General features: G+C 46.9%; 1 protein-coding gene across 1 annotated transcript in view; it reads right to left on the bottom strand.

The window, feature by feature from the left end:
* The window catches only part of STX1B (syntaxin 1B), a 56,878-nt gene extending 34,267 nt beyond the window's left edge, over positions 1–22,611 (bottom strand). The window contains exon 1 of the mRNA XM_080978934.1: positions 22,256–22,611. Within this exon, the coding sequence (XP_080835060.1) occupies positions 22,256–22,285 (30 nt within the window). The 5' untranslated portion in view covers positions 22,286–22,611. The remainder of the gene's footprint in view (positions 1–22,255) is intronic.
* Between the last annotated feature and the right edge of the window lie 2,757 nt (positions 22,612–25,368).

Below are 25,368 nucleotides of genomic sequence, written 5' to 3'. Positions count from 1 at the left end.
TCCCTTGGGCTACAATCCAGATATTTAATTGATCATGCAGGAGGGCTCGAGGGCTAGGAGGGTGTTTTTCCAGTTCTGATTGGTTTGCCAGCTACAGCCCCTTTGGGACAGAAATGACTCTGCCACTGTAGTCCATGCTCTGGTTACATCCATATTGGATTACTCAAGGCACTCTACATGGGGCTTCCCTTGAAGATAACTCAAAACTTCAATTGGCCCCAATTAAGCCGCCAGATTCCTGGCTGGGTTTCCATTTAGATCACATATAACCCATGTTTTAAAACAGCCACATTCCTTGCCAGTTTGTTTCTGGGCCCATTCAAGGTGTTAATGTTGAGTGTTTAAAGTCCTAAGGACTGTGGCCCCAACCCAAATATCTGAAAGACCGCCCCCTTCCCTACAGACCCTCTCAGGTGCCAAGATCAACAGATGGGTTCCTCTTGGTGGTTCAGAAACTTGGGTGGCATAAGCCTGGGAGAGGGCATTCTTTAGGACTAGCCCCTAGGCTGTTGAGCTCCCCCACTACAGAGGTGGATCTAGTAACTTCACTATACAATTTTCAGTGAATACTGAAGACACACCTCTTTACACTGGTCTTTGACACCTGAGATGCATGTATATTTTAGTGATTGTATTCTTCAGGATTTTAAGTTTTTAATGTTGTTTTTAATGTTGCATTTTCAGTGGTTATGACCTGCCCCCTGAGACCTCAGAGTGAAGGGCAAGTAACTAACTCATAACTAACTAACTAATAAATAAATAAATAAATAAATAACAGCCAGTCACCCAGTATCACCGAAGGGTTATGTGTTACCACTGTTAATTCCCATGTTTCAAGGACTGAGCCCTGGCACTGATGCCTTCTTCTCTCTCTCTCTCTCTCTCTCTCTCTCTCTCTCTCTCTCTCTCTCACACACACACACACATTGATATTTCCTTGTTAATCAGTTCAAACTGTAGTGCTCATAAAATTCTTACAATAACAAACAAACAAATATTTACAATCTAAAGAAACCCAATACGTTAAAAAACTAAGAGGAGAAAGGAAGGGAAAAAGAGGAAGCAAATATTCAAGTCCATTTGCGTTCTTGATGATAAATATTGCAGCAGAGCTGGCTCTTACAAATAAAGACATGTTGCATGTAAGACTGCCAGAAAAATAAGGTTCTTTTGCTTTCAGGCCAGTTGCCAGAAAGGGGGCTAGGCCATTTTCCTCTTTTCTCAGTTGTGATTTGATTATATATCAAAAATACCAGATCGCCTCAGGAGGTGGGAAATCACTTTGTATTGCCCTTGCTATGTATAAGAAAAGGATGCTGTGAGTCAACAACAGAGTCAGAGAAATAATGGTACAAGAGCAACAGACTTTGCTTCCTGCTCACATCTGAATATTGCCATTTGAGTGGCAGGATAGAATCATAGAATCATTGGAAGAGACCCCGAGGGTCATCTAGTCCAACTTCCTGCAATGCAGGAATCACAACTAGATCATACACGACAGATGGCCACCCAACCTCTGCTTAAAAACCTTCAAGGGAGTTCACCACCGCTTGCGGGAGTCTATTCCACTGTCGAACAGCTCTTACTGTCAGAAAGTTCTTCCTGGTGTTTAGTTGGAATCTCCTTTCTTGTAACATGAATCAATTGGTCCTAACCTCTGAAGCAGAAGTAAACAAGCTTGCTCCATCCTCCAGATGTTTGAAGATGGCTATCATTGAAAGATTGAGGGCACAAGGAGAAGGGGATGACAGAGGACAAGATGGCTGGACAGTGTTCTCAAAGCTACCAGCATGAATTTGACCAAACTGCGGGAGGCAGTGGAAGACAGGAGTGCCTGGCGTGCTCTGGTCCATGGGGTCATGAAGCGTCGGACACGACTAAACGACTAAACAACAACAATCCTCTCATTCTCCTTTTTTTAACAGGCTAAACATAGTTCCCTCAACCATTCCTCATAAGGCTTGGTTTCCAGATCCTTGATCATCTTGGTCGGTCTCCTCTGCACACATTCCAGCTTATCAATATCCTTCTTAAATTGTAGTGCTCAGAACTGGACACAGTTGTAGTCTGACCAAGACAGTAGAAAGCGGCACTATTCCTCCTTTTGACCAGGATACTAGATTGACACAGCCCAGTCTAGAACAGCATTCACTTTTTTTTGCTGCTATATCACAGTTGACTCATGTTACACTACTATGGGGACGCGGGTGGCGCTGTGGGTAAAAGCCTCAGCGCCTAGGACTTGCCAATCGAAAGGTCGGCGGTTCGAATCCCCGCGGCGGGGTGCGCTCCCGTCGCTCGGTCCCAGCGCCTGCCAACCTAGCAGTTCGAAAGCACCCCCGGGTGCAAGTAGATAAATAGGGACCACTTACTAGTGGGAAGGTAAACGGCGTTCCGTGTGCTGCGCTGGTTCGCCAGATGCAGCTTGTCACGCTGGCCACGTGACCCGGAAGTGTCTGCGGACAGCGCTGGCTCCCGGCCTATAGAGTGAGATGAGCGCACAACCCTAGAGTCTGTCAAGACTAGCCCATACAGGCAGGAGTACCTTTACCTTTACACTAAGACCCTTAGATCCTTTTCACATGTACTAATGGCAAGCCATGGGTCCCCATCTTATATTTGTGCCATTAGTTCTTCCTACCTAAGTGTAGAACCTGGCATTTGTCTCAATTAACATTCATTTTGTTAGTTTTGGCCCAGTTCTCCAATCTGCTAAGGTCATCTTGAATCCCGATTCAAGCATTAGCTACCTATCCTATCTTGGTGTCATCTGCAAATCCCCTCAATACCTTCATCCAAGTTGTTTAAAAATATGTTGAACAACAAAGGCCCAGGACAGAATCCAGTGACACCCCACATTTTCACTTTTTCCCCAGGATGACAATGAACCGTTAGTGAGCACTCTCTGGGTTTGGTCAGTCAACCAGCTGCAAATCCACCTAACAGTTATCTCATCCAGCCCACATTTTACCAGCTTCTCCACAAGAATATCATGGGGGACTTTACTGAAATCAAGATACACTACATCCACAGCATTCCCCTGATCCACCAAGCTTGTAACCCTTTCAAAAAAAGAAATGAGACTTGTCTGGCATGACTTGTTTTTGAGAAATCGAAGCATCCTTTTCTAAGTGCCCATAGACCCACTGTTTAATTATCTGTTCTAGGACCTTTCCTGGTCAGGACTGAAATTTGAGATACTCCACACCTGGCATCTCTAAAGGATAACATATTATTTGCCAGGTCACCAGTTGCCACCCAAATGGGCACCGCATTCGAATGGAAACCAGGAGTGCTGATGAAATGGCACTGAAGTTGGGAACTCTTGGAATCCATCCTGTAGAACATGGTTTGAAACCTTGCACCCTGTTCCAGGAACACCTAGTGGTCTGATTGGTTACACTGACTGGACTGATAGCATAACTTGATATAAGGATCAGTTCATATAGGCAAGAAGGCCCCCGTCATTCTTGGGTACTTGTTTGCATGGATGAAGGTATCTCAGCAGAGGCAGATGATCGTTGTCAGGTATGCCTACCAACTGCAAGATTCCTAAGTTACACTACCAGTCTTTTATTGCTGTTGTATGGAATAACACATGAATCTGACCTTTGAAGCATCTGTAAGTAACCCATTTTTAACATACTACACGTGGGCTCTCTTTGTCTGCTAAAGGAAGTGAGGAACTTTGGAAGCAACTTAGAAAGGGATATTCAAATGTCTAACAGCCCCTATTTACACATTTTACTTTGCTGACTGTTTTGTGATTTTAAAGCTCTGCTGGGGGACTCTCACTAAAGAGTACTTGCCCCAAACCTGGATCTAGGCACCCAGGGAATTTCCCTTTTATTCTACCATGTCTTTTTCTTTTACCCAATTAAACCAACAAATAATTGGTCCACCTAGCTCAGTATTATCTACACTGATTGACAGCGGCTCTACAAGTTTTCAGGGCTGGAGACTATCCAATCCCTACCTGGAGATGCTGGGGATTGAACCCGAGACCTTCTCTGTGCAAGGCAGATGCTCAATCACTGAGCTACAGCCCTTCCTCAAAGAGGGGTCATGCAGAGATGTGCCCTAAGCATAGTTGGGGTTGGGAAAGTGCTGTGTTATAGAAGGTCTTGTACTTTCTTAAGTTCAGGTCATAGCCCTTATTCCAGTTTTGCTGTTAAACAACACCTAGAAAGGCTTTAAACACACACACACACAAACACACACACACACACACACACACACACACACAGAGAGAGAGAGAGAGAGAGCGCAACATACAGAAGGATGTGTCTTGATATTGTACCTAATTTCTTTCTTTTTTTAAAGAAAGACGTGTCAGAGCTCCAGCTTGACCTAGAAGCTGCATTCCCAAATCCCAGATGCACAATGGGCAGATGTAGTTACTCAGTTGCAAGGGAGGGAGGGAGGGAGGGAGGGAAAGGGGGGTGATCTGTATGCCTGCATTCCCTTCTTGAATATTATTCTGTGTGTTCCTTGGCATTTGACCTTTTGCTTCTGGGTCTGTATGGCCTGACAGGAATCAGGCTCAAATTAAATCCTTTCCTTTATCACTAGGATTTCAGAGAAGGTGCGGATCTATCTATCTTTCTATCTATCTATATCTCACCCAGTGAGATAGATAGATGGAGCATGAGGTTGGCCTGTAAGCACCACAGGTGGTCTCCAGAGAATGCCTCAGGCTCAATCCGTTGTCACCACCAATTATAAAGGTGTCTTAGCCAACAGGTGCCAGGAAAGTCCTCTGCCTCTGAGGGCATGCCGACAACATGGAACTAATACAGCCTTCACCAGCTGGGTGCCCGCCAGATGTTTCATACTACAACTCCCATTAGCTCTAGCCAGTTGGAAACTAGAGGGACAAATCATCTGACTGTATATAGGGGGAAAGGGAATCTTCTTATGTTCAAAGGGGCAAAGTTGCCTTTGGGTCCCAATCCCGTTTTCAAAGGCATTTTAGGCCACAGCCTACGATTTCCGGAAAGCAGAGCTTTGCAGGTCACAGCAGCTCATTACTTTAGGTAACCCCATCTCTCTGTCTCTTTAGAAATGGTCACATGAGAGACGGGCCTTTCCACAAAGATCTAGATTTCTCTAAACACACAAGGCAACACAGAGACCGACAGATAGGGGTTTTATATAATTCTGCCTCTCCAGCTAGCTCTATTGTTTGGAGCACGCAGTGACAGCGCTATCACCGGTTATATAAAAATCTATCTGCCTCTACGGCTCTCTTACCCAGATAGCAGGCTGAGATTTCTCTCTCTTTCTCCCTGTGTGTGGGTTCCTCAACCAGCTTCTCCTCCCACCCCCCACCTCCCGGAAAAACATTGCAAATTCTATGCAGTTGCACCTCCAGACTCCCATCGACAAAAATAAGTCTCCGCCACCACTACCCCACATACAATCCACATTCTTATTTTAGGAACCGTGATCCTAAATCCCAGATAAATTCCCTGAATCCTAGATGAAGCTAGACTGTAAGCAGTCCAATGACGTCTTTAGGATGCCATAAAGGGCAGCAGAGTAGAAGGGGTGACCCAGGGAGACTGGATCTACCAGGAAAGCCCCCTGCTCTTGCATAGATCTCATTCATTTCAACAAGTCTTGGGCAGGAGAACTTCCATGGTGGATCGTGTTCCCGAGACAGGATTTAAAGCCTCAATGAGGGGAGGAAAGAGATTTCAGGCAGGGGAACTACAGGATTCGCAGCAAAGGCGAAGATTTGAATTGCAAAATAAACAAACTGATAAGATACCCACGACCCACTGCATTTTAAGAGTGTTTGGCACGGCTATAATAAAAATCAGAGACAGAGATGCTGCTGCAAAATAATCACATTGTATGGCCTAAACCAGGTGTGGCCAATGTGCTGCCCTCTATAAGGTGTTGGGTTCTAATGCCCATCAGCCCCAGCCAACATGGCTAGGAGGAATCAGTGGCATACTGTGGGTTGCCAGTGCCCAGGGCCACACAGAGGGGATGAGTGGGAGGGAGGGAAACAGACATAGAGTACACATTCAATAGTCTAATGGCATCTGTGTCAACAAGGAGATCGCAGCTTCCAGAGATAAAAGGAAAAAGAGTTGTTCTGTTGTCTGGAGAGGTCACTTCCAGGCTCGCATGGAGAAGCCGTGATACATGTGAGTTACCTTTGCATTCTTATTCCTGTCAAAGTTTTATTACCTTTTAGAGCAGGGCTGGGCAACCTGTGGCTCCCCACATGTTGCAGGACTCCCATCAGTTCCTACCAGCACGGCCAATGATCAGGAGCGATGGGAGTTGTAGTCCCTCAGTATCTGGAGGGCCAGAGGTTCCCCATCCCTATTTCAGAGAAATGTTTATGTAACATATGTAAATGAGTGAATGTCCAAAAAGAGGTAACTTGAAGTCTTCATAGTTACACATTTCTGTTTCTGCCTTCCTCAGCAGCACAGTCTGGATTTTGAAATCCCAAATAAAAAAGGTGGAAGCTGAAACATTTAACTGAATAGTCTTAAGTCTATCTCTCTGCCATTTATTTGCATATATTAATATTTAGTATTTGACCGTATGCTTCAAGGATCCAGGGCCTACTTGGTTGCAGTGCTGTTTAGCTGCTTTCAAGATGCATGTGCTTCTTCCCCCAGTGCTTTCTTTGTGCCCTCTATGTGGGGCTGCCTTTGACATGCGTTCGGAAGATGCCATTGGTCTGAAATGCAGCTGCCAGACTTGCAGCTGGGACTTACTACACATTCTTATATTCTTCCATCTTGTCATTGGTTACCGATTCATTTCGGGGCACAATTCAAAGTGTTGGTTTTGAGCTTTTAACGGCCTAAAGGAGACCATGCTATCGGGATGACCAAAGCTCTAAATCAGGGGTCACCAAACCTAAGGCCCATGAGCCGGAAGTGGCTTGCGGAGGTCGTTTGACCAGCCCGCAAGCCTCCCCCAAACTGAGCCATGCGCTGCACTAAACTGGCACAGCGCAGCACAGGGACTCGCTTCCGCGGTGCTGGAAATCACGTCTGTGCAACGCAGACACCGGAAATTGTGGGTGTGGGTGCAATCCAGTCCACGGAGGGATCTCAGCGGGACCGATCCAGCCCAGGCAAGATAAACCCTGCTGACCCCTGCTCTAAATCATGATGGTGATTAAGGCTGTAAATGGGGATGTCTAAATAACTGCCTCATCCTACCTGCAATTACCTGTGCGCTCAGGTCAACACCGGAGCCACGATCTCCTGCCCTCAGTGGGCGCATCGTAGCACCATGAACATGGGATTCCTTCCCAATGGAAGTGTCTCTCACTGAACAGGGAGCCATTTTCAGTGCGCAAGGAACCACAAAGGCATGGGGGGGCTAGTTATGAAGGTTTTTGTGGCCACTCGATTTTATGCCATTGTTTGAAACAGCAATTCCTAAAATGGCGGGGTTTTGTTTTAGATACTGATATTTCACGCCAGTACCCATCTTTTGATGAAAGTGCCATGGGTTCTAGTACAAAATGGCTGTCATGGGCAACAGAGAAAGAGGTGACAGTACCCCGTACCGTCACAAAAATATCTCCAAATTTTGCATTTGTGAAAGGGAACCAAGGGAACCTTAGCACCCACCACAACACTGACTTTGGTGGGTCCTTAAAACCCACTCCCATCCCTGAGGGAAGGTATAGTGTGCCCCCTAAAATTGCCTAAGGACTTATGTGACTAATCATTCCCTTGAATAATGATCTCAAGCGCTGAATGAGAAGCAAAAAAGGAGGTATCAGCAGGGCCCCCCAAAGCTTGCAGACGTCTTCGAAAAAATATTTACGGGGAAGGGGGGAGCCTAAGTGAGAGAGAGAAAGCAAAATCTCCAAACAACCCAAGGAGGACTGTGCATGCTGAGTGTGTGTGGCATTGGGGGAGGGACACGAGGAAACGCAGGGCAGGAAGAATGGAATGGAGTATCCTGGAAGAGAACATGGTTGGCTCAATGGAACCCCGAACAGGAGCATTTTGCAGTGCAACGCTCCTCCACACTACTACAGTACACAGTTGTTTCTTTCATCTGTTGAGGCCCTCCTGCCTCCCCAATGTCTGGAGGGCACCACACTGGCTACTCCTGGGCTACAGGGTTCATGCCTGGATCTACCCCTGGTGCGGGGGCAGGGGAAAAGGGAAAAGTCCCTGCATGTGGAGATATAGCCTGCCAGCGAGAAGGCTAGACTGAGCCTTTCTCCTTTCAGTACTAATTTTCTGCATGCGGGGAGAATTTCAAGGCGAGGGAATGTTCCAACACGCAGCGTCCTGCCACGTGAACTGGCAAAGCCTGGAGAAAGCATCCCTGTTTCATATCACTGCCACGTAGGAACTGGGCCTTGGTAAGAAAGGCTCATATAACTGGCCACAGGGAAATTTAATACAGTACATTAATTATTTTAAAATTAAAAAGGATTCACAGGTTCTTAGCAAGGAAAGATGAGCTCCTTTCCTTGAATACCCCCCACCCAAAAAACAACAACGATGCGTTCCCTTGCCATTCCTTTTTCTTTTTCCTCTCTTCCTTATAAAAGCATTTTAATTTGAATTATCGTTTTCTCATTTCTCTCTGCAGACCAGGTTGAGGGAGACCTGTGTCTGTTTTTGCAAGCACTCGAGGCTTGTCTGGGAGCAGTGGGGTGAAGAGTGAAAGAAGTACAATTATATTTATAATGTCATGATGGTGCCTTGTTTTTGTAACTTCCTTCACCATAACACAACCTAAGTTTCTGTGTGTGTGTGTTTGTGTGTGTGTGTGGAGGGAGGAAGGGAGAGAGAGAGAGGGAGAATGAGAGAGAGGGAGAGTTTAAGGAGACAGGCAAAAAAGGAAAGCACATATAGACCCAGCATTTTTGCTTCCTAGCTGAAGAGACAGGCTTGGGTGGAAAGACCGCAGTGTGTGCCCCGAAGGCATAGAAACCATAAAAAGAAATAAAAGCAGCCTTTGCGCTGGCTTTTCTAGTCTCCTCTGCTGGAACAAGACGAACAGAGTGCAGTGTGTCTCTCCTTTCCCTTAAGAATAGGAAGCTCCCAATTTCGCTGACAGGCTGGACAGATGCCACCTTATAAAGGTAGACATGAGGACAGGGCAGGATTGGATAGGATAGATAAAAAATGATTGGGCTTCGTTGAAGGAGAGGCAGAGGAGAAGAGGAAGGAAGGTGGAAGGAAGCAGCAGGATGGGCAAGATTATACGCAGGGAGGAGGTGGGGGCGTCTTCCCTGCTAGATTCCTCTGCTGAGGGAAATGCTGGGATTATGCAACCTGCATTAATTATGCAAATGTGCTCATTTTGCATAATTTATCTTCCTTCTCCTCCTCCTCAATGGCCTCAGTTATGCAAGGGCATGGAAACCCCTCTCCTCAACCTGAGCCTCCTCAAGTTGGCTGCCCTTGCTGACTTCCCCTGTTGATTTTTCTGGAGTGGCATGGAAGATTTTGCTTCTAAACCCCTGAGCCTCTTGCTGATCAGAAGGTCGGCGGTTCGAATCCCCGTGATGGGGTGAGCTCCATTGTTCTGTCCCAGCTCCTGCCAACCTAGCAATTCGAAAGCATGCCAACGCAAGTAGATAAATAGGTACCACTGCGGCAGGAAGGTAAATGGCATTTCCATGCGCTCTGGCTTCTGTCACAGTGTCCCATTGCACCAGAAGCGGTTTAGTCATGCTGGCTACATGACCCAGAAAGCCTTCTGCAGACAAACGCAGGCTCCCTCAGCCTGAAAGCGAGATGAGCGCCACAACCCCATAGTCGCCTTTGACAGGAACTTAACCATCCAGGGGTCCTTTACCTTTACCTTACTTCTCACACAGTTCCATCACACAGAAGGTACCCGTGGTGCGGCTCCTTCCCACAGTGGCATTGCCTCAGCTCCCAGAAAGAGGGGCAGTGGCTTGGGGAGAGGCCAGTTTTATGAACTGCTCATATGTAACCTGGTTGTTTCAACACAATTGAGGCTGGAGGTTTCCTACATCACAGAGGTAGCACAGGAACACCACACATACAGCCATAGCTTCAGCACCACTGAGGAAATGCCCTCAGACATCACCCAGCATTGCTCCCCGAACTTCCAGATCTGTTTCTGCAACCTTACAAACGATGAAACTGCTTGTTTGAAACATGGACGCTTGGATTCAAGGATGCTGAATATCAAATTCAGGCTTTGATGTGTAGTAGGTCTTCAAGTGAGCTGGAAAGCTCAAGTCACTCGAGCAAGAGACTCTTCATCTCACGGTTGTGAGTTTGAGCCTCACGTTGGGCAAAAGATTCCTGCATTGCAGGGGTTTGGTCCTCATGGTCCCTTCCAACTCTATAATTCTGTGATTCTGTAAAAGATGGAGCAACTTCTTGGAAGGTTCTCCAGTATAATTCAAAATCTCACAGGGCACTGCTTCTGGAGAGATCTTCCAAACAAGGCAGAGCACTGAAACTGCAGCGGGAGAGATCTGGGATCAGCCTTGGTCTTTGTTGGGTGATCATAGGGCTCAACCAGACTTCCAACGCTTTCCCCCAGGAAAACACAATCTTTACTGCTGAATCAGAGCAAATGTCCATTGGGTTTTCTGTGGATTGATGTTTGCTCTGATCCAGCACTAAAGAATGGGATTTTCCCAGGGAAAGCAGTAGGGCAATTGGAAAAATGTTCGGACTGGAGCCTAGAAAGCATGGCACAAGCAGAAATGTGGAAGTGCCCCAGGCCTGGCACTGTCTCTCAGCTGGTCCCCTACCTCACAGGATTGCAAAGATAAAACAGGGATGAGGGGGCACACCCTGAACTTTTTGGGAGGGCGGCATATCAATGAAATAAATAAAAACTACAACTAAGTAGTAGCTCGGAGCTACAATATGAGTCATTCCGTTTGCTTAAGGCAAATAGCGCCTCTGAGATCTGGCAGTATTTCCTTCCACCAGCCAAGTATTCCAGTCCTCAGTCTGGAAAGCTGTCCTTCCCCCAACCCCCCCCCCCAGCCCCAACACACACACACACACCAGACACCACAACTGTAGACCTCTAAAGCTAGCAGAGGCTAGGCAGTCATCACAACACATTCTGGTTGCATAATTTGCCACGCTGAATCTTTTCGATGTTTGGTGGGGAATAGCTGACAAAGAATGGGAGGGCAGAGGGATTGGACAAGTTTGTAAGCAATGCTCTTGAGGGCTAGAAACTTGACTGGAATGCATTTTTTTTAATGTGCTAAATTGCACATAAACTACAGACTTAGTACATATAAGCAGAAGTTCCAAAGAGGAAGACATGTTAGTCTCTTGCAGCAAAGACGGCATAATTTAGTGGCACCTTAAGCCTAAGAAAATGACTATGGCATGATATATTTGCTAAGTCTTTAAGGTGCTTTGAGGTTCTTTCTTGTTTCTCTACACACAGGAAAGCTGCAGGCACTTAGCATGGCTTCAGACACTACACAAAAGTCTAGAAAGATGGCGCCTAGTTATCTGTGCAGCTGGGTTTAGGCTACGGCCACTTTCTTAAACACAGTGGGACTTACATCAGTGTAGACATGCCTAGGATTCCACTGCTAACTGCTTCAAGGTAACGACCCAGAGAGCTTTGATTAAAATTCTGCCCCTCCTGGAAGTGCTTGCAGATATGAGTGAAGTAGGCCCAGGAGGCTTGGAAATTAAAGCAAACTAGACAGAATGAACTCATGACCACTTTAACGTCTCGTGTTGTTTAAGTGAGTCTTGTGACAATTCGAGCCAGCTGCCTGATCTAAGACCTCAGAGGAAAGGCAGAAGGAAGGCAAATATGGGGATGGAAATATCGAAAGTATGGAATGCACAACATGGTTATATAAATAGCACACACTACCACCCTTAAAAACAATAACAACAGCACCCTCCTTTCCTAGTCTTCTCTAGATCACAAGCAGGGTTGCGTGTCTATGTGTATACCTGCCACTGCATTGCTCTAATATGTCATTGGGTGCTTGGTACAGCATTGGGGGAGGGGGATAGCTTCCATTAGAAAGGAAATATTGGTTCTAGTCCTTAAGTGGCATCAGGCTTCAGACTGTAAGGGTGATAGTCCAGAGACTACGTAGATGTTTCATAACCAGTGGAGGAACACAAATGCATGTGGAACATGAAAACAGAAGCCCATTGTCATCATTCTGAAATAGTGCAAAATCCATCTTTTCTCGAGGTCCAGTATGGCTGGAGTATGACAGCTCAGGGTCCTTTCTCTAGGAGAGATGACCACGAGGCCAAATCTGCCCCTCCCCCCCCAAAAAACCCCACAAGTTAATTTGGTTCCTTGGAAACTTAACCAAATTTTGGTCAGGGCTTGGCGAAACACTGCCCAACACTTCAAGCAGACATGGACTGAAGGCAGTTGGGTCCTGCAGCTTTGGTGAAGCTAAGCAGATGGGGGCAAGTCGGTGCCAGAATGGGAACCCCATAGAGGTTGGCCATACAAATAAGGCAAATAAGCTTCCAGAATATCTCAAGGACCACCTAATCCCTTATATCCCTGATCATTGAGCCGTGCATTTCGTATTGTGGGTCCATTTTTACGGAATTCTCTTCCAGTTGAGGTCCGACCGGGCCCCTCACTACTGAACTTCCAGTGCCTACTGATACCCCCAGCAGGCATTTTTATTAAAAGTTTGATTTTATAGTTTTAACTGATTTTTATTCTTTGTATTGTATCTTTGTAAACCGCTTAGAGACTGTGGTAGTTAAGCAGTACAGTGGTACCTCTGGTTATGAACTTAATTCGTTCCGGAGGTCCGTTCTTAACCAGCAACCGTTCTTAACCTGAGGTACCACTTTAGCTAATGAGGCCTCCCGCTGCCGCCGGCACGCGATTTCTGTTCTCATCCTGAGGTAAAGTTCTTAGCCCGAGGTACTACTTCCGGGTTAGTGGAGTCTGTAACCCGAAGTGTTTGTAACATGAGGTTTTTGTAACCCAAGGTACCACTGTATATAAATCGATTAAATAAGGAAATTGATACAAAACAAATAAAACTTCCTAGCTGGCAAAATTATTTCACTAGCCTGTTGAGGGCTGGGGCAGAAAAGGGATGGAGGGAGCTAAGTCTATGCTGCGCCTGGAGGGTGGGGCTTCCCTTCTCTAGAAGCCCAGTTGGTTTCTAGATGGGGTCCAGAGGACGGATGTGTGTTCCATCCTTTTCTGACAGTCCACTCTCCAATTCCTGGACTCCTTCGGGTATTATGTGAGTATTTAAATGCAAGGCTGCTGTACATTGCTGAAAGTTCCATCACGGACAAAAGATGGGATATAAATGTAACAAACTGGTGGAAAACAATTGTCAAAGTTGGTTCTGTGAACCTGCCTTGAAACTAGTCAACCATTTAGCGCAGTCCTGACTAAATGTGAAAGTCTCTATCAATTTCGATTCTGTTTCTCACATTTCCAACCTTAAACTTTTCTGAAGGAATTTGATTTTTTTTAAAAAAGAAAAAGCCTCATGAAAATTCCTCATCATTTCAGAATCTTTCCTAGCACACTCATTTTTATATGTAGTACACAGACTCTTGATCATCTTGGTCGCCCTCCTCTTCACACAGTGCAGCTTTTCAATATCCTTACTAAATTGTGAGGCCCAGAACTGGACATGGTACTCCAGCTGTGATCTGACCAAGGCAGAACTGTTAGTGAGCACTCTTTGGGTTCAGTCAGTCAACCAGCTGCAAATCCACCCAGCAGTTATCTCATCCAGTCCACATTTTACCAACTTCTCTGAAAGAATATCAAGGGGGGAATTTGTCAAAAATCTTATTGAAATCAAGATACACTACATCCACAGCATTCCCCTGATCCACCAAGCTTGATACTCTATCAAAAAAAGAAATGAGATCCAACTGGCATGACTTGTTTTTTGAGAAACTCATGCTGGATCTTTGTAATCACAGCAACCTTGTCTAAGTGCTCGCAGACCAACTGTTTAGTTATCTGTTACAGGAATTTTCCTGGTATTGATGTCAAGTTCACCGATTGGAAGTTTCCTGGGTCTTCTTTTTGCCCCTTTTTGAACATGGGGACAACATTTGAAGAAGAAGAAGAGTTTGGATTTGATATCCTGCTTTATCATTACCCGAAGGAGTCTCAAAGCGGCTAACATTCTCCTTTCCCTTCCTCCCCCACAACAAACACTCTTTGAGGTCAGTGGGGCTGAGAGACTTCAGAGAAGTGTGACTGGCCCAAGGTCACCCAGCAGCTGCATGTGGAGGAGCGGAGACGCGAACCTGGTTCACCAGATTACGAGTCTACCGCTCTTAACCACTACACCACACTGGCTCCAGTCCACAGGACTCTGAGATTACATCCACAAGCTCGTTTAGTACCCTTGGGTGCAGATCATCAGGCCCTGGAAATTTGAATTCATTTAAAGTAGGTGTTCCCCTACCACTTCTTTTCCTATCTTGAACTGCATCTTCCTCCTTGCATTGTTTATTCTGTTATTACCAGGTGGAGTAAACAGAGAAAGAGAGAATAGCTGCTTTACGGCAGCTCCGGTTCCAAGAAATACAAATATCCCACACTTATAACATTTAATCTCGTTTGCATGTAGGGTGACTGCATGTGTGTATAAGTGGCTGGTTTTCAGGTTAAAATCCCCCCTGCCACACTCTGAAGCACACACACACACACACACACACACACACACACACACTATAGGACTCTGGCTAATAACACAACACCTGGCAGCATTTTTTGTATGAACTGGACAAATGCTCAGTAGTAACAACAGTTGAATGAATCAACAGGCAGGATAACACAGCAGTCACCAACTTTTTCTGAACTGGGGGCATCACATTTAAGCCAAAGTAACAACAACACAAGACACACTTTTGTTTTATGCATTTTTTTATCCTCCCACCAGCCTCTCCCATGGGTGCTTCTCGTCACTGGCTTTTCTTTCTCTATCCCCTCTTCTTGTTTTATTTCTCTGTTGCTCCCCACAACTTTATCCTTTCATCTTTTTCTTCTTCAAAATCTTTATTAGAGAGAAAGAGAGAATAGGATGATGGTGATGCCCCAATTGTGACCCACCTGAGGTCACGGCCCACCGTTTGACGACTAATGAGAGAGCACCAACAGCTGTAAGTCTACCTTTTCTCTATGGATACACAGCAAAGGCCCAGTGTGTTGGATCAGGTTTGTCGCCATACTGGTGGTCACTTGTGCGAAGGTGACTTTAGGTGACTAGGAAGTCACCAGCTTAGATGGCTTTAAGAGGGGATGAGACAACTTCATAGGGGATGAAGACTATCAATGGCTACTAGTCATGATAGCTACACCTACCTCGAGTTTCAGAGGTGGCGTTCAACTGAATGTAACTAGTAGGAGCAAAAACACAAGTGGACTATTGACCTCAGGTCCTCTTTGGGAGCTTCCAGAGATATCTGCTGGCTGGCCACCATGGGACTTGATGGACTGGTCCAGTGGGTCTTTTTGTCATTTGTTGGGCTAGTAACTTTTGTGTACGAAACTACAGAGGTGTGATGGATGGATTTAATTGTAGATGGATCTCAGTGAGGGTTTAACCCTAGATCCTGCCTTGTCTCAGGCCTAGAACATGGGAAGAGTTAACAAAGAAGTAGATGCTTTCTCCCCCTGCTACAACTAGCTCTCTGCAAGTCTGGGGTTAGCGATAAAGGCTTCAAAGTTGCAGCTTTCTTCCCCAAAGTGGGTCCTTCCAACCTAAGTCACCTCTCTCTGACATAACAGGTCTTACTGGAATAACCTAAGACATTCTGCAACAGTCAAGCAGAGGGGTTCTTGAGATGTTGCCATTCCTTGTAAAGTTTACAGAAAGCAGGGGGCGTCAAATGATGTGTGAGGAGTTCAGTTCTGCTTAGGCGCTATCTCCCCCCACAAGTCAAATCCGACAGGCAGGTGGGAAGGCCCACTTGTCAATCACTTGACATCAGGTGACAGACAGGTGGGTAGCGTCAAAATTGGGTGGAGGAGGAAGATGAAGAACTGGCCCACAGGGCCAAAAATGTCCCCCACCCCAGTTGTAAACTCTTCCTCTCCTCACTCCCTGTAACAAGATTCCCAGCCCAGCAACCCTTCTTAGCACCAAGTCCTCCTCACCTTCTCCCCATAGCAAGAAAAATCAAGCATCGCTCAAACCTACGCATCTCTCAAGCCTTCTTTCCTCCTAGCTGGAAAGTGGAACAGCTAATCTGGTGCATGTCCTTCCTTAAGGCACGTCTCTACAGCAAATTTACATGGTTTTTAAATCAGCAGGAGCGCTGTGGGTTCTCCTTCCTTGTGCCCACAAAACAGCTCTGGAAACTCTACTTTTTGTGAAGTGCTGAGAACATGCCATTGTCCACCTCTTACCACACTGCATCTCCCAACATTATGCCGATCTGCTTTCAGTTTATACGGCAGTTGCGCCGTTAAGAAGTGTGATCCTAATAATATTTACTAAGAAGCAGATTCTGCTGGGCTCAATGTTTTAGGATTGCACTTTTGAGCTCGCTCTGAATGGTGCCTTTGAGGATGTGAGGGTTTCACGAAAACGTCTCTTCTGCCCTTGAGTTGAGGGTGAAAGAGACAGACAGAGGGAAGCGAGAGCAATCATATCTCCCCACCTTAACTCTACAACATGCAACTTAGTATAGCAAACTGAGCAGTATATTTCACATCCCGCAAAGACTCTGCTGCATTTGGCCTTGAGGAGCCTTTCTCAGTTCAAGATTTCCAAACCTCAATAAAATAGAAACTGTGAAGTGTAGTAGGGGGGTGGGGAAAACACCTCTGGGCTTGGACTGGTGGGACCGAGTTCAAATCCTCCCCTTGGATTATTATTTTTAAAAGCACCAGTCAAGAAGAATTAAGGAATTATAGCGCATTGTGCTGTGATCTCAACAATCGTTACAACAACCCTGTAAGGAAAGCCAATATGATTATCTCCATATAGTATAAGGGTGGCTGGAGGGTGAGTGGCTTGAATAAGGCTGTCAAGTAAACTCATGACAGAGGTGAGCTCTCATTTTAGATGCTGAAGAACAAATGAATACACACACAGAGAGAGATGCTTATGTCCTACCCTGTACACACTATTCAGCTGTTAAGCCAAATGCACAAAACAAACCTCAAGCAATTACAGGGAGGACTTCCGTTTCCCCAGTCCCTTTATATGGGAGCAAATAGTTATGTACTAACTCATTGCTGTGGCTTACATCTTACCTCTGGTTCATCCAAGCTACTAGTCCTCATTTTAAAAGCTCAGCCAGACCACCCTAGAGATTAGAAATCTGCTGTATGAAGCAGCAGGCCAGGATGCCAATATGGGAGGTGGCAATGGTGAGCTTTTTTCACCAGCTTCAGCTGGCAAGCTAGCCATGGCCATTCCCTTCTAGGTCAGACCTTGCCACAGCCATTCATGCCAAAGACGAGACCACTGTAATAATACGTTATATGTGGGACTGCCTTTAAAAAAATATTTGAAAACTTCAGCTGGTGCAAAAAAAATGCCTCTGCCAGCTTATTGAACAGAGCTGGCCAATTGCAGCCTGTGATATTAATCTAATATTATCCACCTGCCTGTTTGTTTCCAGGCTCAATTGTAGGTACAGTACAGGTACTGGCTTTGATTTTTAAAGCCCCAAACAGCTTGGGACCTGGGCTGCTTAAAGGACCACTTTTGTCGGCACACATACATTCCGTTCAGCATCCGAGGCCTTGCTCTGGTGCTGCTTTCAGAGGAAGTTTCACAGGCACCAAGCAAGGACTGTGCCTTTTTGGTAGTGGTGCCACATTTATAGAACACCCCACTACCACCCCAGGCAATATCCCAGGCTGCATCCTTTTAGACAGCAGGTTAAAAAAAACCTGCCTTTAAAAAAGAATGTCATCTGGCTAGCCTTTCCCCACCATGCGGCTATAGACTAATAATCATTAATGCTACTGTGATTGGTTTCTCCCCACCCCCACCCCCCGCTTTCTTTGTCGAGTCGGGACTTCGCTCTTTTATTGCCGCTTGTTTACTATTTATTTATTAATTTGCACAGTCAGTTGCTTTTGTGTTTTTAATTGCAGGATGCTTTTGAGTTCACAATCAGTCAAGAAAAGCGGGGTATAAATTGATTTTAAGTAAAAGAGGCAGAAAGAAGTGTATTCCACCGCTGACTCCTTATGCTCCCCTTCACATTTGTCTCAGTTCTGAACATCTTCACCCGCAGTCAGGCCCTCTTTTGCCCCCTCCCTCCGTGCCTTTCTCCCAAATCTTCTGCTATCCTCCAGAATAGCCCCCCTTGGCTCTCCTCCTCTTCAAGTCCTTCAACAGAATCTCAGCTTACCTGTGTCTCCACCTGCCGCCTGAGTTCTCTCAGCCTCCTCAAGCCTTATATTTCAGCCCCTCCAGGCCTGTCCTGCCCGTTTAATGCACACACAGCCAGCCCCTCTGGATATGCTCCCTGAACACAGCGGGCAATTAATAAACTGTTCGGACGGAGGGAGCTGTGTCTGTGGAGTCTGTTTTATGGGCCTCTAGGGAATCAAATGCAGAATTGGGAGGGATGTCCATCTTTCCTCTCTGGCCCCAGCCACTATCAGCTCCCATTCATTACAATCCAACCCATTTTAAGTGCAACGAGCCTGTCTCACACAACTCCTTCTTCAGAGACACTCCAGAGTCTGAACCTGAGCATCTTTTAAGGAGTATTTAAGACCTTTCCTCCTCCTCCTCTTCCTTAAAAAACAAAACCCAAACAAACAAGCATACAAACCAAAAGCAAATCTCAGTTTGGCTTTTAATTGGCTGGGGTCCGCTGTGTGCGGTGTAAAGGAGGGAGGGAGGGAAGTTCAGCAGCGGGTTAGACTTCCCCATTTGATTTGTTTCACTGTGATGTTTCTCCCCTGCTGGAGACTGGATGGGTTTAAACAGCGAGGAGATAAACAAATAGGCTTGAGACAACGGGGCCACAGTCCCTCGCCTGTGCGCCTCCGGTGCATATCATCATTGCAAAGCAATCTTGCCCTTCTCTATGTCTGTGTGGGCTTATTAACCCGGCTCTAGACTGCAGGATTTTGCAAAGCTTGCAACAACACCCCCCTCCCACCCCAACACACACACTGCCTCAGGGCTGCGGGTTCCTCGCCCCCATCAAGATCGACTGCCGCCGCCACCACCACACTTGGTGGCGATGCCAGCACCACCATCCTGCTCCTTCCTGCCAACACACCTGCTTTTATAATCTCCCCCACATCTCTCTTTATTGTGTGCCTATCTTCTCTTCTGCTGCATTCAGCAAGTAACACTATCAACACTGGGGTGGGGTGAGGGGGGGGGAGAGAGAGAGAGAGAGAGCAGAGAGAGAGAGAGAGAGAGAGAGAGAGAGAGAGAGACGCTCAGAGAGACACAGACACATACATACAAGCCTTTGGCTCCTGCAGCAAAACCGTCTCCTCCATCATAACCCCCCCCCCAAACGCACAATGCGCCAACGATAAAGCAAATGCCATTTTCTCCCTTGCCTGGGCAGGAGGATAGGAAGCGATGCTGGAACCCAGTCTCTCTCCCCCCACTGGCAAATAATTTTTTTTTGCAGGGGGCATCGGGAGGGAGGGAGGGGGGAAAGAGAGAGATGGAGATGGAGATGGCATTTTTAAAGAAATCTGCCTTGAGCAGATCTGATGGGGCACATCACCAGCATCCTGTATAAGCAACCACTAGACCTATTCCCAGATCAGGAGCCTGCACAATTTTTCAACAATTTTTCTGTCTGGTCCGTCGTCGCCCCCCCCCCCCCCCCGGTAATCCATGCAGAATAAAGGGGAGGCAGAGGGGAGGAGCTGCTGAATAAATTTATATATATGTTAAAACACACACTCTTTCTCTCTTTCTCTCTCACACATACACACACAGACACAGATTCCTTTATTGTCACTGCATCTGCTCCCCCCCCCCCATTGTTTAAAAGGGAATAGCTCGATTTTGTTGCTACTGCAGATGGAAGCATATGCAATGGTGATTATAACCGGTTTCTCTCTGCTCCACTCGGATAAGAAAAACAGAAACTGAGGTGGGGGGGGGGGGAGAAATCCTCCCAACGCTTGAAAAGGTCACTGAATTATTTCTTCGGGGTTGCAATTCAATTGTGGAATTGGGATGGAAGGAGATGGCTGAATTTCTGTTCTCTGTCGCTGGGTGATAGTGTCACATATTCCTTCCGCAAAGATGATTTGGCCAAGGAGCCCCTTCTCCTGCTTCCCACAAATGCACACAAGACATTGGGGAGAAAGGGATCCAGAGAGGAGGTGCAATTCCAACCTTTACACACACACAGAAATAATGTTTGTTCTGTCCGAGAAGGGTGAGCGTTAAAGACCCAGAGAGATGAATATGTAACAAAAGCCCTGTCCCTATACACATAGGGACGCGCACACCGTGATATTCTGTCACACACAGAGAGATACTAAAAAGCGCACATCTCCTCATTTTCACACAAAAGACCCTGAAACTGGCCAGAAAAACAACAGCAGCACAGGGGCTAAAATTGAACAGAACAGACCATGTTACAGCAGGAACTGTTAAAAAAAAGAAGTAAATCTCATTTGGAGGAGAGAAGGAGATGGCGAGTTTGTTGTGATTCTTGTTTTGGTCCAAATAAAACAAAACGAATCTTGTTTTATTTTTGCCAGATCGCGGACAATCCCAACTTAAAAAAGAACTACGAGAAATTAGATGGATGTGAGAAAAGTAGATCACTCCAATTCCATCAGCCCACTTGGCATAGCGAGATCACAGAAAGCCTCTTCCTTACTTCTTGTTGCTTTACATACAGACCGAAAACATTTTGTATGAATGACTCCATCCCCTTGTGGGGTGGGGGACGGGAGGGAGGGAAAGGAGCGGCGTGGGGGGAGGGAGACAGAGAGGAGCCAAAGATTTGCTGTGTGTCTCCAGGCTTAAATGGAAATGAGAGTCACATCCTATCTCAGCAAACCAGAAAACGGATTGGGGGGGGGGGAGAGAGAGGCAGGTTGGAGCACAGCAGTTCGTGTGTAAGGGGCGGTCTTATAAAAAGTGGAGGAGGGGGTTCTTAGGAATTATTTAGGTGATCTCCCCTTAGACCCTTCTCTTAACATATCGATGCGTGAGTGCTTTGTGCTAATCAAGGAATTGACATTAACACACCGGGCTATAAAACACGCATGCACCCCACAACACTTCTTTGCCTCCCAGTGCCTCTCCCCTTGAGACAGAATCTGTCACATCCAATTTGGCTCAACCTTCAGCCATCCCCCACCCTCCCCCCACCCAAAAAATTGCAAAGAGGTGAAAGGAGAAAAACCATCCATCACAGTCCTTCTCCCAACAAGCTGGTGGAAGCGGGAGGAGGGAGAAAGTTCCTTCTTCTCCTCCTCCTCTCCCCCCCCCCGCCCAGCCACCCCCTCTATTCTCACACTTCCTGAAATATTTGACGCCTTAAGGGCTATTCCTTTCTCTCCAACCCACCCCCCTTCCTCTTTGGGGAGGGGAGGAATCGGATGACCTATAAAAATTGACTGTGTCTTCCCACACACAAATTTCTGTAGACATACACTGGCTTTTAAGAGACTTAAAATGAGATATTTAAACATTCTCTCCCCTTACTCTGAAAGAAAATCGCCTTAATATACGCACGGACATGTACATTAGCAGAATGCATTCCCCAATTCCTCCCCATACTTCTGGGGGAATGGAACAACCTCACAAAACCTTCTCCCCGCTCCCCCACATTCAGATACATGGCTGTGTAATTCTTCGCTGGAGAGATTTCAACCCTCCTGAAATGCAACCAGGCAGCCTTTTCCCTTGTCTTGCAGAGAGACGAGCCCCTCTTCTCCCCATGCCAAGTCCAACCCTCCCCCATCTTGGAAACCTGAGACATCCTTCTCGACAGATCCCGCAGTGGATCGCTCCCCCCCCCCCAATAATCTGGCCGCCACCTTCTCTGCCCCCCCCCCCGCGCGCTCAAAAAACACACACACCACAATTTAGATACAGTGTTCCTCCTACCATTAAATCCTTGCCTATTAGTGACTGCTGAATAAAATAATTCTTTATGTGCCATTTGGAGAGTTGGAGGAAGGAAATATAAGAAATACATCGGAAGGCTATTGCTAATCTCCCCACTTGCCTCTCTACAGGGTTGGGGGCTGGGTGGCGGGGAGACAGAGACAAGGCCCCCAGGCATTAAATCAAGGTTGTGGGGGGTGGGGGAAGGGAAGAAAGAAAATTGCATCTTACACTTCTCAACTCCTGGGTGCGATCCTTCATTGCGCTTGCTTCCTGGCGAGGCTGTGGGTCCTCAGTGGGTCTTCTCCCCCACCCTCCGTGTGGCTCAACAGACAGACACGGTGGCTGGCGAAGACCCCTCTTCTTTGGGGTGGTGGAGGAGGAGGAGGAGGAGGAGGGCGGGAAGGAAGGTTACTGGTAATTGCAGTAATGGATAAACTGAGCCTTCCCTGCCCCACCAAGCTGGGAGGAGGAAGATGCTCTAAGGATGGAGAGAGGTTGGTGCTGATGCAGCAGAGCAGGGTGGGAAGATGCAGGAGAGGGAGAGAGAGAGGGAGAGAGAGATGCGGGGAGGGGAGGGGGAGCAGAGCAGGGAAGCTGAGCATGCTCGCTGCACCCCCTCCCACCCGAGGGGCCATGGGAGTTGTAGTCTGCCAGAGAGAGGGGGCATCCTAGGCGAGGGCTGCTTTCTAAGGCGGTAGGCACCGCATCACCTATAAGATCGCGCGGCCTGGGCTCTACATTAATTCTTCTGCAATAGCTGCTGCCTCCTGGGGAATTCACTTGAGATTGCTAAGCACAGATTTATTTCCTGAGGCAGAGCGGCAAGCGGGGGGGGGGGGGGAGAGAGACTGGGGAGACCACAAGGGGTGGTCTGGGAGCAGCTGAGGTTGCTGCAGTACTACCGAAGATAAGCAGGCATGAAACCAGACGGAAACTGGGATGGGAGATCACGGGAGCCACATACAGAAGTGGGATGTAAGTAATATGAACACACAGAAAGATGACTTCCCTTTTAATAACTTCCAGAGGGATGATACCTGTGTTCTGCAGCTGGTGAAGTGGAGTCTATGAAAGTGCATGCCATAACACATTTCTTAGTCTCCGAGGGGCTATTGGACTCTTTGTGGTTTCCTCCCCTTTAACATCACATTCTGTTGCTCATAACCAAGTCCTACCATTGGGCAGTGTGAGGTGGGTGGCTCAGGCAGCAAGTTGTCCGAAAAGGAAGTTATGGCTGTTATTTTATTTTTACTGCTAGATGGGGAGGAAGAAAGGTGCTTGTGGGATTTTGTGTCTCGGATGCCAAAAAAAGGGTAAAGGACCCCTGGATAGTTAAGTCCAGTCAAAGGCGACTGTGGGGTTGCGGCGCTCATCTCGCTTTCAGGCCGAGGAAGCCAGTGTTTGTCCACAGACAGCTTTCTGGGTCATGAGGCCAGCATGACTAAGCCGCTTCTAGTGCAACAGAAACCAGAGCGCACGGAAACATCGTTTGCCTTCCCGCCACCTATTTATCTACTTGCACTGGTGTGCTTTTGAACTGCTAGGTTGGCAGAAGCTGGGACAGAGCAACGGGAGCTCACTCCATCACAGGGATTTGAACCGCCAACCTTCTGATCAGCAAGCCCAAGACGCTCCGTGGTTTAGACCACAGCACCACCCACCCAAATTATAATAATCGGTCTTGGATGCGATGCCAGCTCTGCTCACAAGCAGGGTGGACAGAGAGTGAGTGATAAGGAATGGTCAGTTCTTTCAACATGGACTTATGGGAGGGATTCCAAACCATTTCTGATGGCAGTGTTGGCCACCAACTTGGATGGATTTAAAAGAGGATCCGTCCAATTCAAGAAGGACAAATGCTATCAGTGGCTGCTAGCCCTGATGGCTCCAGCTCTGCCTCCATGGTCAGAGGCAGTGATGCTTCTGAATACCATTTTCTGGGAACTGCAGGAGTCTTGCTTTTGGGCTTCCCTTGGGCAACTGGTTAGCTGCCGTGAGAACAGGATGCTGGACTAGACGGGCCACTGGATGGCTCTAGAAAGGCTCTTTTTATGTTCTTTATGTTTTTACATGGGGAGGGGAGGCCAGTTATTCTGGGTTAGTTAATACAGAGTACAAGGCTGTGATCTGTAGGTGGCATCCTCCTCCATACTCACAACCGCTCATGCTGATTTGAACTTCCACTTCACTCACAAGTGTAGTGTAAGAAAACACAGCCCACCCTTTTGCCACCCTTTAGTCACTGAGGCTGTGGATGCAACCAAGTAGAGGCTTTAAGCTTTGCTTTTGGTGGGGCCTTGGACATCCCTCCAAAGCTTATTAGGGAATTCCTCGATCGGGAGATCAATGGCAGGCAAGCTTCCCAGAAGGACAGATTGCCCGATCCTACCAGCGTTCACCTCCAAATGAGCTTGTTCCAGGAGGAGCATCTTAGTGCATTCTTCTGGGTGCATGCTCAATTTCCACAAGAAGCTGGCGATGGCCAACAAATCTTGTAAAAGCCACCCACGAAAGGCGGAGGATTGTTCCAGTGTGCAGTGACCCCCACAAATTCACACAGCTTCCTCAGTGGACAGGTTGATGAAGAGATGCTTCGCTGAAGCTTGAAAGTCTGGAAAACATAGCAGAATGATTAAAGGGCTGATTGAGTCATGCTGCGGTCTCTAGATTATGTGCCCAGTAATTGTTTCAGGCTCGTTATTCGTATGTCTAAAAGGGGTGTGGGTTTGTGTATGGGGCACCATATAGTGACTGACACGGATCAAAATCTCCCAACTGTGAACATGAGCCATGTGCTGAAGGGGTTGGGGAACAATCCTGTCCTTTTAAATGAACCTGATTATGAGTAGAAAGGTGTGTTTAAAGCACGCTGGTGGTTAACTAGGTCCACAGCTGCACTGTACATTTTAAAGCACTGTTGAACCACTTTAAGTGTCATGGCTTCCCACGGAGAATCCTGGGAACTGTACTTAAGGGTGCTCAGAGTAAAGTTCCCAGAGTTTCTGGGGAATGTAAACTGATTGCCAAACCACTCTGGAAACAGTAGCTATTTGAGGGGAATAGGCAGTCTTCTAACATCTCTCAGGACCCTTAACAAACTACAGTTCCCAGAATTCTTTGGGTGCTTTCAGTGACCTAGATAGCCCTAAGTACAAGCCCAGTGATGGGAGAGTTTTCTAAGCATTTGTCATTGTTTCCAGTTTCAGTGTGGGAACACCTTTACAAAAATCAGTAATGTCACCATACACACGGCAGCTCCACAGAGACAGATGCTCTGGGCCAGTTCATCCATCTGACAGACAGGGCATCTGCTGCAGGCTCCGGACGATGCCCAGCTGTCA

Source organism: Podarcis pityusensis (genome assembly GCF_964106645.2).
Source record: "Podarcis pityusensis genome assembly, chromosome: 13".
Taxonomy (NCBI): Eukaryota; Metazoa; Chordata; class Lepidosauria; order Squamata; family Lacertidae; genus Podarcis; species Podarcis pityusensis.
This window is presented reverse-complemented; position numbering and strand designations above follow the sequence as displayed.